We start from the raw sequence: 17,674 nt of genomic DNA, 5'->3' as shown, positions 1-17,674 counted from the left end.
ACTACAGGATACATATTTCACATTCCATCTACTGCAATGGAAATACAAATTAATTTGTTAAAAACTCTCCAGTTACTTTATTAAGTTTGCTATAACAACCAGTGCATACTGTTGCTATTTTAAAAGAAAAATAATAACTTGATTTAATTAGTAACAGATGAGGCCTGTGTTGGTTTTATTTAAAAGGGGTGGAGAGAAGGAATGGTTGCTATATTTGTGAGGCTGTGTTATTTGTCCAAACAAAGTGTTCATTTTACTGTTGATGTTGAACTGACACTGACCTTGTGTTTTAGAGTTAATATGTGTATATTTTTAAAGATTTTATTTATTTATTTGACACAGAGAGAGAGAGATCACAAGTAGGCAGAGAGGCAGGCAGAGAGAGAGAGGGACTAGGCTCCGCACTGAGCAGAGAGCCTGATGTGGGGCTCGATCCCAGGACCATGAGATCTTGACCTGAGCCAAAGGCAGAGGCTTAACCCACTGAGCCACCCAGGTGCCCCTAGAGTTATTATATTTTAAAGAAAATTTAGTTCATTTAAAAAAAGTCAATTAATGATTTAAATTATGTTTGCATATTTACTAAATAAATACAATATAACAAAAAGAATAAGTCCTATTAGAATATGATTTTAAGGGGAACAAGAGAAAAGATACATATTTGTTAGATTGCTTATTTTCCCTGCATCAGGCAGGGAGTCTTTTTCTCCCTCTGACCCCCCACTTCTGCTCTCGCTCTCTCTTTCTCTCTCTCTCTCAAATAAATAAAATCTTAAAAAAAAAAAAAACCCAGAATCCAAAGGACTAAAGTGATTATTCCTCACTTCATTACTGATATTGGTAATTGTTCCTCTCTCTCTCTCTTTTTCTCTTTTTGGTAGGTCATTATTGATTTTTTTGGAATATATTTTCACTGTATTCAGAATTCTAAGTTGACATACTTTATAAATATCACTCCATTATTTTCTGACTTTTACAGTTTTTGACAAGAAGTGTAATGTAATTCTTATATTTGTCTTCTGTATGTAATGTGTGTTTTATTTTCTACCTGCCTCCAAGATTTCATCTTTGCTTTTCAGCAATTTGAACATATGTCTCTCTAGGCATAAGTGTATATTTGTGTGTGTTGTATTCTACTTGGGGTTCTTTGAACTTATATCCATGGTTTGATTCTTTCATTATTTTTGGAAAATCCTTAGCCATTATCTCTTCAAGTATTGCTTCTGTGCCATTCTGCCCCTCTTCTACTGGATTTTGCTTATGCATGTTAATCCATTTGATATTGTCTCATGGCTCTTAGATACTATATTACTGTTTTATTCCTTTCATCTTTTCTCTCTCTCTCTCTCTCTCTCTTTTTTCTTTTTTTTTTTCTTTTGGTTCAATTTGGAAAATTTCAGTTGACCGACTTCTAGGCTTACTTACTCTGTCATTATCTATATCGGATCTGCTAATGAGCCCATGAAGGTTTTCTTTATCTCTGTATTGTGTGTGTTTGTGTGTGTGTGTATTTAACATTTCCTTTTTTTTATTGTGTTGTTAGTCACCATACAGTACACCATTAGTTTTTGATGTAGTGTTCCAAGATGCATTGTTTACGTGTAATACCCAGTGCTCCATGTAATACGTGCTGTCCTTAATACCCATCACTGGGCTCACCCATCGCCCCACCCCCCTCCCCTCTAAAATCCTCAGTTTGTTTTTCGGAGTCCACAGTCTCTCATGGTTCATCTCCCACTCCAATCCCCCCCTTCACTTTTCCCTTCCTTCTAATGTCCTCCATGTTATTCCCAATATATTTAACATTTCCGTTTAATTTTAGTATATTTCTCTCTGCAAATTCTCTGTTCATTTATGTTATCCATTTTTTCCAGTAGAGCCTTAAACATATTAATCATTTTAAATTATTACTAAATAATTCCTTGATGTTGTTTTAAATCCTCTGATTATTATACAGGCTATATCTAAGTCTGTTATGTTAACTGCCTGCAGTGGGGTGTTTTCTTGCTTTTCATGTATCATAATGTCTGATTGAAAGCTACATACCACATTAGCTGAGTCGAGATTGAGATAAACACTATTTATGTCTGGAAATGGGCAGACCTTTTTTCCTAGGCCTTTTATGTGGGAGGTTAAGTCATTCTTTTTTTTTTTTTTTTTTTTGAGGTTAAGTCGTTCTTGTTGTATTTTTTAATATTGTATTTTTTAATTCATCTTTGTATCTCCCACCCTGTCCAGCATAGGGTTAGACACACAGTTCTGCCTGTTTTTCTTAATCACTAATGCCTCTACTTGACTGCTTCCATAGCATGTTAATTTATCTCACTATTTCTGTTCTGGCCTCCTTCCAATACATTCTCCACTTTGTAGTCAGAAGGATAATTTTTGAAGAGTTCCTTGAAGGCTTAATTTTCCAGGTCATCTTTGCACATGCTGGGTTTTTTCCATCTAGACCACTCTTTCCTCTACCTTTTCAGTTAACATTAGATTCCTTCTGTTCCTCCAGGAGGTTTTTTTCCTCAGAGCTAGAAAAGATGTTATTCATAGTAAACAGTGAAGCTAGTGATAGAATTAGAGTTTTGTATAAATTTGATAAATTTTTGTCCTTGGCCCTGTGGAAATTTTAGGAAGTTAACAAATGAATGATTGCCCCCGTGTACTTAGGAGCTTAAACTAGGAGAAAGGGAGGACCAAAATTAGAGAGTCTTTGGAGATGGATTTGTACTTTTTAATGAAGAACTCTGGATGTGATTATAGTATGACGGTGGAGATAGAGTTTGAAGGAAGAATCATTGTTCTTTGTCAATTCAGTCTTTTTTAAAAAAAAAAAATCAGTGTTCCCTCCTTAGCATAGAATGAGAGGAGAAAGGAACATTGAGGACTCAACTAGTAATGTGATTTTTATGAGGTCAATGAAAGATTGCAATTAAGATATGGCAAGGGTGGGGATGCCTGGGTGTCACATTCAGTTAAATGCCCAACTCTTGGTTTCAGCTCAGGTCATAATCTCAGGGTTGTGAGATCGAACCCTGGGTTAGGCTCTGCACTCAGCATGGAGTCTATCTCCCTTTCCTTCAGCCCCTCCTGCTTGTGTGCGCACTCTTTCTCTCTCTCTAAAATATGTAAAAAAAAAAAAAAATCTTAAAAAAGTATATGTCAAGGGTGGTATAAATAAATGCTTTAGACCTCCAATGCAAGAAAAGGTAGAGCAAGATTATTTATAAGTCTTTTGGTAATGATCAAAGAAACATATATAGGTGTTAAGAATTTCTCTCCTTTCTAGCCATTCCTTTGTAACAAAGATGTGAGATATTTTTATAAACAACTTATTCGGACTGCTACCTTAAGAAATACGAATACAGGCTTAGATTACCAAATAAGTTCTGTCCTCTGTGTTTTCACTCTAAAGCAAGTTCTGTTGAAATAATTTTATAATCATCTAGAGTAGGGAGTCAACAAACTTCTTCTGTAAATGGCCATAACTACTGTTTTCTACTAGCATGTTAGCAGCTATAGGGTATAAACAAATGAATAGGACTGTCCTCCAATGAAACTTTATTTATGGAAACTGAAATTTGAATTTCAGTTTTTCATGTGTCATGACATATTATTCATTTGATTTATTTTTTAGCCATTTAAAAGTGTAGAAGTCAAAACCATTTTTAGCTCTTAGGTTGTGTGAAAACAGATGGTGGGCCAGATCAGACCCACTAGGCATAGTTTGTTGACTCCTGTCATAGAATTTAAACTGTTACTTATAGACCAGCTTCTCTCCTGAGTTCTGTAAGATTTTCAAATATCCATTGAATATCAGGTCAGATTAAATATGACAGAAATAATTTTTGCCCTGTTTGTCTGACACCTTTTCAATTTATAGACCTTAGTTAATGAACTAATATCCACCATATTGACAAGCAAAGAAGGGCTTGCGACAGATCTCCATAGACCTTCTCCTGAAGCTGACTCTTGACTGGCATCTGGGAACTTGGATTTTAGGAGTGTTCCCACTATTCCCTAATGGATAAGGGTAGTTTACTATGCCTGAACAGTTTGCACAAGCAATGTAGTTATTGCTAAACACCTACTGGCGTGCTGGGTGTGGAATTTTAGTTTGTGCTGGCAGAGGATTCCTGTGTGACCAGCTCCCAGTAGAGACTGTGGGCACTGAGTCTCAGCCTCAGCTCAGTGCTGAAGCCATTCTGTGTGACCATGGGGAGAGGATTCTAGGAGGCTTCACCTCTGGACTTTGCCTCGATGTGCCTTTTCCCTTTTCTGATTTTGTTTTGCATCCTTTCAGTATAATCGCAGTTATGAAGATGACTATATGCTGAGTCCTAGCAAATTACCAAACCCGGGGTAGTCTTGGGGACCCCCAACACATTGACCAAGCCAGAAACCTGAAAGTCATCTTCAGCGCTTTCTCTTCACTTCTCACTCAGATGCTCTGGCCATATCTCCTTAACACCCCTTGGATTATTTCCTCTTCAGCCTTTCTGTCCTTTCTTAATTACATAGACCTGTCTAATGCAAGATATTCTTAAGTACCTACTTTAGATCTCTGCCTGTTTCAGTCTATCTGTATATAGTGCCCCCTTATTAATTTGTGTCTGTTCTTCTCATGCATGTATTTATGTATGTCCGTATGTATTGATACATTTATCTTTATGCCACCAGTTTGACCACATCACCCTCTGGACTTAAAATCACTCAGGCATTTTTTGAAGAGCATTAAAAGCTTTTTGTGATTTGTCCAATATCAGTTTAATACACTCCTGTCACTCCCCAACTTATACTTTATACTACGTCCATACCAAAGACTTGCCGTGCCCCAGTACTTTTAGGCCTAAGTGCCTATGCACTGGCTTTTTCTTTGATTGTCCTTGCCTTTCTTAACCAGGGATCAAGTTATTACACATTTTAAAAAACTTTTTCCTAATTTGAAATCTTTTCTGTACTCCTCTAAGTAGTTTAGTAGTTTCTTCCATGTTGCTTCCAGAGCATTTATTATTGCTTTCTCTGCTCTTTGTAGATTGTGGAACCTCGTTTGAGTTAGCACAGGGCCTGGCCCTTAATAGGTGGCATTCAGTAATGTGTTTTCAAGAACCCAATGTAATATTTCTTCCAGTTGACACTGTTAAGTTGAGGAAGGAAGGGATGATGTGGAAAAATGTATTTTTCTTCTCAAAAGTTTGATTTTAGAAAAGTTTGTAGATTGAAATGAGAGTAAGTAGATTAACACATAATTATAAAATACAGATGAGGGTAGAAAAATAATAAAAAAATTATTATCTGCAATCTTTTTGTCTTACTGTACAGCAGAACCTCACCGCATTTGTATTATATTACATAGGTGGAAATGGATATTGTTGAAAAACTGGTAAAAATGATACCTTGTGAACACGAAGATCTGCTGAATATCACCCTCCGGCTTTTACTGAACTTATCCTTTGACACAGGACTGAGGAATAAGATGGTACAAGTTGGGCTGCTTCCCAAACTCACTGCACTCCTAGGTATGCCTTTTAAAGATTAATGATAGTGTTGCTTCAAATCTCCAATACCGTTGGAAAACTGAGCTCTGTGTTGAAGTCTACTGAGCAGAGATCATTCAGTGTGTGTTCTTTGATTGCGAACTTAGTACTAAAAATAAGCTGAATGAATGAAAAGGGACATGTGCTAGGATTTCTGGTGCCATGGAATGAAATGTAATAGAAACTTTTTTCAGTCTGACTTCATTTACGCATGTGAAAGTGAAACTAAACTGAAAATATAAAAGTACCAAGGAAGCAAGAAGGAAAAATTATTTTCTCTTCAACAATTTTTTTAAAAAGTGGGTATCATTTAAGTTCTTATATTCTACCATACTTTTGAACACACATATTGCCACAGCCTTTTTGTTATTAAGTACAAAAGGGCAATTTTTGGTAGCCTGAGTTAAAAATATTGTACTGGCAGATTCAGTTAATAATACAGTATTTTCTTTTAGCTGTTTGTGAGATATTTATATGGTAAGGATGGATTCAAGAATTAACTTTTGTGCTCATCCTTAATGCTTCTCGCAAGAGTATAAAGTCCTTTATGATCTGTTCATTGTCTTTATAAGCACCTGCTACCCCCCAGCATATACTTTATACTGTGTTTATACTGAACATATATTACACTGTAAACAGTTCCCTAAACAAGTTCTTTTATGCCTATCCACCTGCTTTTTTGCTCTACATGGAATGCCATTTTTTAAAATCAGAAAACAAATTCTTACACATCTTTTTAAGACTCTGTTCCTTTGTTTCAGTACTGCAGTTTCATTCTTTTTTTTTTTTTTTTTGGTAGCTTTTGCCATGTTTTCAAATTTTTTTAGCAGTTACCAATATAATAGTGGAATAGTAGGAAATGACTTAACATTAAGTTTAATCTTGCTACACTTGGGTGCCTCAGTCATTTAAGTGCCTGCCTTTGGCTCAGGTCACTATCTCTGGGTCCTGGGATTGCACCCTGAGTTGGTCTTTCTATTCAGCAGGAAGTCTGCTTGTCTCTCTCCCTGTTTCTACCCCTCTCCACTTGTACCCTCTCTCTCTCAAATAAATAAATAAAATCTTTTTTAAAATTGTTTATTCTTAGCTGTCTAATACCTATGAACATGATCTGTCATTGATATCATCAGTATGCTCTTTATAATATTAGCAGTAATGTTTATTGAATGTTTACTATGCCAGTCGTTTTGTTGTGTACTTTTATTTATGTTATCTCATGGAATCACTATCTGATATCTTTACTCAGGCAAGGCTCACATTCAGACTCAGTTGTATCTGCTGCCAAAATTGGATTTATTAACTACTATAATAAATGACACTGTATAGTTATATTAAGTAGACCATGATTAAGTAGAGTAGGCAGAGCTATAATTTAAAAATCTAATTCTCCAACTCCCCTTAAAATAGAGGAATACTTAAGGAAACTTATTTCTTACTCCTTTTCTCAGAATAGGAAAAACTTTCATCAGTCAATCCAAGAACATTTGTACATTGTAGAAGAAACTGTTGAGGAGCACTTTCAAAAATTGCTTTTATGGAACCAAAGCAATGCATTTAACAAGGAAACAGAAAACTTTAAAGGCAGAACTGATGGGGCTTTGAATTTAGTTCATGTGAATCCTTTATAATAAATCTGGCAGAATTGTTCAATTGTGTATCAAGGTCAGATTCTCAGTGTATGCAGATGAATAAGTCATACTTCTTGTCTCATAGGACTTCATAGACCATCTGGTTTATTCAGTATCGAGTGACCTACTTTTATAAAACAAATTATTTAAAAGAGATTTGGGGGAAATTACTTATAAGATACCCAGTCCATATTTTGTTAACAGATAGTAAGTTTTATGACATAAAATATAATATTTAGTTCACCAACTTGCATTCCCACCAATGGTGTAAGAGGGTTCCCCTTTCTCCAAATACTCTCCAACAGTTGTTGTTTACTGCCCTGTTAATCTTTGCCATTCTAACTGGTGTAAGGTGGTATCTCAATGTTTTGATTTGAATTTCCCTGATGCCTACTGATGATGAATATTTTTTCATGTGTCTGTCAGCCATTCGTATGTCTTCACTGGGAAAGTGTCTGTTATGTCTTCTGCCCATTTTTTGACTTGATTATTTGTTTTTTGGGTTTTGAGTTTGAAAAGTTCTTTATAGATCTTGAATAGCCCTTTGTCTGTAGTGTCATTTGTGAATCTCTTCTCCCATTCCGTGCGTTGTCCCTTTCTTTTGTTGACTGTTTCCTTTGCTGTGTAGAAGCTTTTGATCTTGATAAAATCCCAAAAGTTTATTTTTGCTTTTGTTTCCTTTGCCTTTGGAGACATGTCTTGAAAGAAGTAGCTGTGGCTGATGTCAAACAGGTTACTGCCTATGTTCTTCTCTAGGATTTTGGTGGATTCCTGTCTCACGTTGAGGTTTTTAATCCATTTTGAGTTTATCTTTGTGTATGCTGTAAGAGAATGGTCGAGTTTCATTCTTCTACACATAGCTGTCCAATTTTCCCAGCACCATTTATTGAAGAGACTGTCTTTATTCCACTGGATATTTTTTTCCTGCTTTGTCGAAGATTATTTGACCACAGAGTTGAGGGTCCATATCTGGGCTCTCTACTCTGTTCCACTGGTCTATGTATCTGTTTTTGTGCCATTAGCATGCTGTCTTGGTGATCACAGCTTTGTAATATAGCTTGAAATCAGGCAACGTGATGCCCCAGTTTGATTTTGAGTAATTATTAAAAGCAAAGAGAAGTTGGTTATAACTCAGCCTTTTTGCCGTATGAGGAACCAATATCGTTTATTAACTCATGACAGTGTTGATCTATCTGGACATTAATAAGTAGGCTCTGATATCATTCTGTTTTGGGAAAGATTCAGTATGCTTCGTCTTTTTTTCCCCTTCTTCATTGCTCACAAGTCATTGAATTTAAACAATTTCTTTTTTTCTAATGTTCATATGTCTTTTGCTTAGTAACTTTCCTTGGTTCCACCTTTTTATTCCATGTGCATGTCATGGAAGCAATGGCAATATACATAACAAACAAGAGAGAGTATCTTTTGATACTTTAGGATCAAGGAAAGGGAGAAAATGTGCATATTGAAGAAGAAATTCAAATATACTAGAGAACAATGCCCTTAACTTCTATAAAATGCTTCAGTGTCTGTATTTAGAATATCCACAGGTTTACATTTATTTACTTATCTCACATTCTTTTAATTATTTTAAAGTCACTATTATTTCCTACTCTTTTTCACTTAAATTATGAGTTAAATCAGCTTCTGTAGGCCTTTTATAAGGTGGGCTTATAGGAAAAAAAAATGTTCCAAAATCCAGGTAACTGATTTCAATATAAATCTTTAGAACTTAACCATTTTGTAAACTTTACAATTGTTTGTATTTATTATGACCCTAAAATGGCCCTTTATTCATCACTTCCCAGGAAAAAGCTGTCAAATTTATTAGTGGAAGGTAAGGTTATGATTACTAATAAACCAACCTTAAGATCTCGGTGGCTTGCTCCTATTATATATCCACAATGAGTGAGTAGAAAGTGTTGGCCCACGTTAGCATCAGTCAGAGACCAAAACTAACAGAACCTCGACGTGGCACCAGGAAAGGAGGAAAGAGAAAACGGAGATTGGCAAACTTGTCTTGAAGGCTTTCTTGCTGACGTGACAAATACAATATTTGTTGATATTTCCATTGATAACAACAAGTCATATGGCCATACCAGACTTTAAGTGGGTGGCAAGTGCTTGGAAGGATTAGTACTGGAAAGCTGGTGAGCAGGCAACCTAACACTCCTGAAAGGTATTTTCCAGTTTTTCTGAATTTTTATTTATTTTATGTTTTTTGATAATTTAAAAAAAATTTTTGTAAACATATAATGTATTATTAGCCCCAGGGGTACAAGTCTGTGAATTGCCACGTTTACATACTTCACAGCACTCACCATCGCACATGCCCTCCCCAGTGTCCATAACCCCACCACCCTCTCCCTACCCCACTCCCCCCGGCAACCCTCAGTTTGTTTTGTGGGATGAAGAGTCTCTTAGGCTTTGTCTCCCTCCCGATCCCATCTTGTTTCATTTATTCTTTTCCTACCCCCAAACCCCCCACGTTGCATCTCCACTTCCTCATATCAGGGAGATCATATGATAGTTGTCTTTCTCCAATTAACTCATTTCACTTGAATTTTTATTTTTTAAAGATTTTTATTTTTAAGTCATCTCTACACCCACCATGAGGTTTGAACTCACAGCCCCGAAATCAAGAGTCATCACACACACACACTACTGACTGAGCCAGCCAGGTGCCCTGAATTTCAGTCTAGCTGGGTTTCCAGGTTGACCAGAGTCTCTTGGAAATTATGTCCTGAGACATTATAGCAATTCTACCCTGTGTTGTGTACCTGACAAGGGCTGTAGCACCAAGCACGTTGATTAACAGCTGGCGTTCTGGAGCCGCGCTACACGAACCGGAGTCCTGGCTTTGTCGGTGTTAGCTATGTGCTGCCGTGCAGCTTTTGTGACCTGTCAGCTTTCTCATCTCAGTATATAGAAAATAGTGCACAGTAGTAAGGAGGGATTGGGTGAGAGTACAGTGAGTGATAAGAAATTACAAATATGAGAAATTACATGGAATACAAACTGTAGCTATCCAGGAATGGGTCTTTTTGGTAGGTAAGTTTTCTTGGCTAATACCATTAAGGGCATTTAATCATTTTATATAAAGGTCTTTCAAATTGATTACATCTTTCTTTTCATAAATATTTTCTTTTTTTTAAATTTACTTTTTATTTATTTTCAGCATAACAGTATTCATTATTTTTGCACCACACCCAGTGCTCCATGCAATCCGTGCCCTCTATAATACCCAAATATTCTCTTAACTGTACTCTAATACCATAAAAAATTTAAATTTGTATTGAGAAGTATTGTGTAGGTGAATACCGTGGGCTTTGGAGCCAGAGTACTTAGGTTCAAGTGCTTTTATGAGTATTAGTTGTGACTGTTTTTTAAATCATTGATTTGAGTTTGTAGTTTTGAAAATAATTTATTATACAAGAGTGTAAATAGTACTGTGCTCAATTATTTCCCTTTGCTAAATGGTTCCAAAATTCTATGTATTTTTAATTTTATATATAGGTTTTCTCTTTCCCCCTCTTATTTTTAGCTGTCACTTCTCATTCCTTCTGTACCAGCTGCAGTTCTATAGCAGCAATTTTCCTCTCCTCCAATGATCTATTTCTAATCTCCCATGGTTTTGGAAACTGACAACTGAGCTTATTTGAACTGTATATTTTGTTAGAAATGAATTCCAAATGAATGCCCAAAGGGTTTTCTTCCCAGTTACATACTCCTCCTAGTAATGTTTATTGCATGGACTTTGGAACATTTCTTTTAACTGTGAAGAAACCTATTTTGCTTAATTTTTCTCTCTGTTGTATCCAAAGAAATTATACTTAGTGTGTAAGTGATTTCCTGATAAATGATTAATAACAGAATAGTCATTTTTACACTTGTTAATTTATATGTTACTTGTGTGGAAAATTAAATCATTAACTCCTAACACAATAAACTAAACTTCTCAACTGACTAGTTCAGTGATATATATAATATTTCTGGTCTTTTGCCACTACAATTATATAGAAGTTGTAGTAAAGAAGCATTATAGAGAGCATAGGTTTTAAAGGGATAGGATATAATTAGTATAGAGCAGTGACTTTCAAACATCTTTTATTGTAGTCTGTAATAATTTATAACTACAATCTAGTACTCACAAGTATAATATGGTATTCATGTATATATATATCCATGTGTGCATATTAATATACATATTTTATTATATGTTAGATTTTAACATACTAATTTTCTGAATGTTCACAAAGCAGTATTTACCATTTCTATGTGCAGTGAACTGTATTTTCTATTATCTTCCATTTTTTTATTCCACTTATGACTAACTCATTAATTTTATGTTCTTTGATTGATTTGACATTCATTTAGAAAACAGTGAACTAAGAGAAAGTGATTACACTACTTTCTCATCAAATCTTCAAGAATATCAGTCATTGTCTCTGCTGGATTTTTTATGTGTTATACAGTAGATCATATAAATATTTCTAAGTTATTCTTGGCAAGTAGTGTAAAGTGATTCCATGGAATTGGAATTTTTATAATGGAAAAAACCTTTTGTAAATCAAATATTTGAAGAATTTGGGGTACATTTTCTTCATTGTAGTCATAGAGAAGGAATTAAAGAGCATAGGGTAGAGTACGAGTGGTCAGCTTGGGTTTTGTTTTGTTTTTTTAGAAAGAAATTCAGTTTAATATATGTTCAAGTTGCTGACTGAGTTAAAGAATTGCCTATTTTATATATAGCAATTACTTATTTTTTTAAAAGATGCAAAAAATGTAAAACCACTTTTGTAGGGCTATACATGTGGTAGAACTTTTTGGAAATGATTTTTGAGGGATGCTGTTTCAACTGGAAGTGCTATCAGATTTTAAGTAGATTTTCTTTACTATTATTTGGGGATTCCATAATTGAAAAATCTTTTCATTAATAAGAGATTATTTTAACTAGAGTACAATGAATCATGAGTCTTTCAGGTTCTAATAAAGCTGCGCTATTTGAACATTTAATCCCCTTCTTGCCTTTCCTGAAACATTTAACTAGTACATTGCGACCCCTGCTGTTGCATGAATTGCCGAATAACTGAAAAAAAATATGTACGTGAGGAAGATTGTGTGATTTGAATTATTATTAAAGGCAGAGTTGAAGTTTTGTTATAGTTCAGCTTTTTGCCATGTGAGGCTCTGAGTAAAAGGTAATGCAGTAGAACCAAATATTATTTCAAAATTTTGTTATGTAAAGCATTTTATTTAGGGATTTTGAATTTCACTTTTTCTTTGACATTAGGGACACATAAAGGGATTAATAATGAAGTTTTGAAATCATTACTTAAAATTTTCTTTTTCCATTTACCCTGAAATTTCTTTGTATAGTCTTGATCTTTTCCTACGCACTGAGAAGGAAGGCATTAGGTCCCAAAAGGTTTCAGAAATTTTATTTGTATCCATGAGAAATCTTGTATCTAAATATTTCTTCATTTTGCTTTTCTTAAATACCACCGAAATTACTCAATTCTTACTTTATTTTTTATATGTTTCTTTCATAAGACTTCATAAGAATCCTAAATTTAACTCTGCTTGTTAGCTCAATGTCAATTATCTATTTATCCCCACACTTGACACATAATTTCCTATGCCTACGAACTTGATGTTACCATCTGGGAGACCTATCATAGCCAACGGTTTCAGCAAATGTGATTATATGCAAATTAAATTGGACCTAAAAAGTTTGGTTTTATTTATCCAATTGTTAGTTTAGTCAGGTTTTTTTATGGTGTTGAATTAATCTTTTTAAGTGTTTAAAGGGTTTTTTTGCTCACCTAAGAATCAAATCATTTAAAAAAAAAAAAATTTCCCTGACATGACTCCTTCAGCTATTTGGCCTTGAAGTGTCTCAAGAGTGCTTCCTTATGTCAGAATATCCTGGGTTGGGAGATGGCAAGGAAATTCTTTGTCATAGTGTGTTCTTTGGTTTCCTGGAAAATGCACTGATAGTGTTTCAAAAATAACTTGAAAACTAAATTTTCTTAGCTTTTTGTCTGATGCACCAGGCAAATGTTCTTGCAACCCTCAGTTGCTTTGGTGCGGATGTTTCATAAGCTAAGTTCTGTTTGATGTGCTTGGGAATGATGTTAGTTAGAGAAGCAAGCATAAATTCACAACCAAAGTATTCTTTGGAAGAGCTTGGATCATCATGACATAGTTTGTTCATAAAGTTTAAACATCACATAATGACAGAGACAGTGTATTACAGAAAGCATAATCAGTAATTGAAAAAAATAAAACCACCAGATTTCACTGGTGAACTCTTTTGAACAATTTTGAGTTTATTTATTTTTTTAAAGATTTTATTTATGTATTTGACAGAGAGAGATCACAAGTAGGCAGAGAGAGGGGGGAAGCAGGCTCCCCGCCGAGCAGAGAGCCCCCGATCCTGACCTGAGCTGAAGGTAGAGGGTTAACGACCAAACCACTCAGGCACCCCTTGAGTTTATCTACCGTATTCTTTCTCCTGTGTGAATGATACTGATATGTATTTTCAATTGAGTGATGTTCTGAGTTTTCATGTCAGCTTTTCGATTTTTAACTTGATTTTCAGCGGAATTTAAACTCAAGGGAATAAACCTTATAAAATTTGCAGGTCTCATCCTACATATATGAAATTTTGCATTGTTAAAACAAAAATGGAACAGGCACAGCCAGCATAATGATTAAACAGATTAGATAGCTATCTGTAAATTATAGGTAACCACCACTTTTCCCAATTTTTCCACTTTTTGTAAGTTTTCCTTGTTTATTAAGATACTGTAGGAATTCAATGATTAGAGCATCAGTTTTTAAACTTTTGGTCTCAGGACCCCTTTAACACCCTTAAAAATTATCAAGGAGCCCCAAGGAGCTTTTTGTTCATGAGGGGTTATGTCTGTGGATATTTATTGTATTCATGATTAAAATCGACACAGAATTTAAATATTCATCTTCAAATAGCAAACCTGCTACATGTTAACATAAATATTTTATGAAAAACAGCAGTCACTCTGCATCGTCTTTGTCTGGTCGTTCTCCCACTCTCCCAAGTGAGAATTTCATTCCTGTACCTTCACATAAATCGAACACCTCATCGTCTGCTCATGACCTTGTTGCTTCCTGTCTCACTGGGAAAGTAGCCGCAGTCCCAAGAACCTCCGTGAGTCCCTATGACCACACTTAACCCTCCCGCCTCTGCTCTGTACTTTGCTTCCCTCCGTGATTATGGATGAACTTGCTCCTGCTCTTGCCACAGGCCAGCCTTCCCGCTCCCGCCCATGCCCTGTCACTTTCTCAGGGTTCTCATTGCAGCAGTTTTCCTCTCCTGCATGAATTTTCCTTCTCTAGAAGGTCATTCCACTAACATACAAATACACTGTTATTTCTTCCATCTTAATAGAGATTCTTCTTGACTTTGACGTCTCTCTTTTACCTTCCAACTATTATCCCGCTTCTTTTCTTCACATTATTGCAGAATGCCCCAAGAATGAGGGTCATTTCCTGCCTCCCAGTTTCTCTCTTCCTTTGTGCGTACGTTCATACCCTCTCTTCTCTGTTCTCTGCCCCATCTCTCTTTCCCCTCTCTTTTCTCTCCTGCCGCGCCTCTCTCAGTTCCCCTCCTCCCCGCTCTACACTCTTCGTAATCTTTTCCAGTCAGACTGTCACACGCATGCCCCGTCACACTACTCTGGTCAAGTTCCAATGGCCTCTGCCTTGCTAAACCCAGTGGTCGTGTCCGGCACACATCGTACTCAGTCTGTGAACAGCACTTGATACAGTTTCTCTCCTCATCTTTTCTCATTGATTTTCCGGGACACAAGACTCTTCTGGTTTCCCTCCTAAGAATCCAGTCCTTCCCAGTCTCCTTTTCTGTTCCCGCCTCTTCCCTCCAGTCTCTAAGCCTCAGACTGTCTCCAAGGGCTTAGTCCTTAGACTTTTTCTGTCTGTACTAACTCTCTTGGTGACTGCATCCGTTCTTTTTAAATACTCCTGTTTAACTATTAGAGTCATCTGCCTAAACTGATGACTCCGGAACACAAAGAGAAACACAGTCCAGCCTTTTCTCTGATTTCCTTACTCCAGACATTACCACTTGGATGCCTTATTAGAGTCTGAGATGTGATATGTTCAAAATCAAGCTTCTGATACACACCAGCCCCAGTCATCATGCTTTCACAGTCTTTTCTCTATATATAAATGGCAACTTTCTCTTTCTAATTAACTGACCCAGCCTGGGGAAGTTCTCCTCGATTTCTGTTTTTCCCTCCTTCCCTGCATCCAGTCTGTTTGTGCAGTCAGCAGTCTTCAAAATGTAGCTGCTAGGGACACCTGGGTGGCTCAGTCGGTTAAGCCACTGCCTTCAGCTCAGGTCATGATCTCAGGGTGTGGGGATCGAGTCCCGCATCAGGCTCCTTGCTCGGCGGGGAGCCTGCTTCTCTCTCTGCCTCTGCCTGCAGCTCTGCCTGCTTGTGCACACTCTCTCTCTCTCTCTCTCTCTCTCTTTCTCTCTCTCTCTCTCTCTGTCTCTGACAAATAAATAAGTAAATAAAATCTTAAAAAAAATTTGTGTATATATATATATATATATATATATATGGCTGCTAGCACCCTGCTCCTTGACACCCTCTTCTCCTTCCTGGTTTAACACAGTGCCATCCTAACTGGTCTTTGCGCTTCTACCCTTGCCCCACATTCTCTTTTTAACACAGCACACAAGAGTGATTTCATTAAAATTTGAGTTAAATCATGGCATATTCCTCTGCTCAAAAATCTTTAATGACTTCCTATCTCAGAGGAAGAACCAAAGTCCTTACAATGGCCTACAAATGTCTCTCCTAGCTCCGTACTTCTGTAACTGCATCTTCCAGTACTCTTTTTTTTTGTTGTTGTTCTTTCTGCTGAAAGCACATTGGCCTCCTTGCTAATCCTTGACCCCAGTAGTGACACTCCTACCCCAGGACCTTTGTACTGCCTGTTCCTTCTGCCCAGCATGTCTTTTCTAGTTTTTTGCATGGTCCATTTCCTTATGAAAGGGCTTTGCTCTCAGGTTATCCTATGTAAGATTTCATCCTTCAGCTTCTGATGTACTCTTTCTCCTTTTCCTTGTGTTACTCTTGATCTATCTTTCATATAATTATTTTATTTATTGTCTTCACCACACACCATCCGCACCATTCCCACCAGTTCCCAAAGACTATCAACCCATGAAAATGTGGATTTGTATCACTCTTACTCATGCCTGTATTTCCAGTGCCTACAACAATGCCTGACACGTGGTTGGTTCTCAGTAAGTATTTGGTAGGACGTTGGATGAAAGGAATGAACATTTAAGAGCTGAGCTTGAGTTTTCTTCCCTTCACTCCTTATTGCTCACGTGACATAAAGCAAGTCAATAGAGTTGAGCCTTTTGTTTAGAAAATCCATCTTACGGGATTGTTGCGCAAATCTGATAGGAGAATTGATATCTACTTAGGTCATAACTAGAAAGCCTTCTACAAATGTGAAGCTTCGGTAAGGAGGAAGAAAAAGAAAGGGAAGGTTTGAGGGGCTAATGGCTGCTAAGTGAAAAAAATGAGCACAGAAAAAGTCTTGTTACTTCATAGTTTTGACTATGCCTGGTTGTAGGGGTTTGTTTGAAACCTTGAAATAGCACTTTAATTTCGATTACATGATATAGATTTCTTTAATGAATTGTGTAACTCAAGGCACAGTGGTAACTCCAAGTGTGGTCCAGCAACTAATGCACAGTCAGTTACTGGTCTAAGTAAATCTAGAAATCAAGAACAAGTGTTTAGACAACTTAGAGCAACTTACTCAAATAATATTATGTCTGCTGAATGTAATATTTTTAAACCTCTATTTTGCATATATTTTGCTTAATTTAATTTTATTATACTCCATAAAAGTATTGACCATTGATACATGGGAGGAAAACTAAAACCTGACCCTCCACCACAGATCATTTGAGAAGCACTATTCAAAAAGATGGAAAGACAGGTTTGATCTTAGATTAGCGTACTGTTCAGAAATCTGTACATGCACCCTGTGTTTATGGCGGCATTATTTACAGGAGCCGTGACACGGAAGCGTACACACACACACAGAGTGAAGTATTACCCATAAAAAAGGATGAGATCTTGCCATTTGCAACAGCATGAAAAGAACTAGAGAGTATAATCCTAAGTAAAATAATTCAGTCAGAGAAAGACAAATACCATATGATGTCAGTTATAACAAAACAGGCAAAAGGAAAAATGTAGGACACAGCTACTACAGAGAACAAACTGTGGTCGCTAGAGGGGAGGGGGTGGGGATGGGTGAACTAGGTGATGGGGATGAAGGAGCCCGCTTGTCATGGTGAGCACCGTGCGCTGTGTGGAGTGTCGAACCACTGTGCTGTCCACCTGGAACTGATAGAACACTGTACGCTAACGGTCTGGGATTAAAATAAAAACTGTTTTTTAAAGATTTTATTGATTTATT

General features: G+C 36.5%; 1 protein-coding gene across 7 annotated transcripts in view; it reads left to right on the top strand.

The window, feature by feature from the left end:
• The window catches only part of KIFAP3 (kinesin associated protein 3), a 182,677-nt gene that overhangs the window by 78,282 nt on the left and 86,721 nt on the right, over positions 1-17,674 (top strand). For all 7 annotated transcript variants that reach the window (XM_032318303.1, XM_032318304.1, XM_032318306.1 and 4 more), the window contains one exon: positions 5,351-5,513. In XM_032318303.1, the coding sequence (XP_032174194.1) occupies positions 5,351-5,513 (163 nt within the window). The remainder of the gene's footprint in view (positions 1-5,350; positions 5,514-17,674) is intronic.

This window comes from Mustela erminea, chromosome 17 (genome assembly GCF_009829155.1).
Source record: "Mustela erminea isolate mMusErm1 chromosome 17, mMusErm1.Pri, whole genome shotgun sequence".
Classification (NCBI taxonomy): domain Eukaryota; kingdom Metazoa; phylum Chordata; class Mammalia; order Carnivora; family Mustelidae; genus Mustela; species Mustela erminea.
Note: the sequence above shows the minus strand (reverse complement) of the source record. Positions and strands in the feature narration are given on the sequence as shown.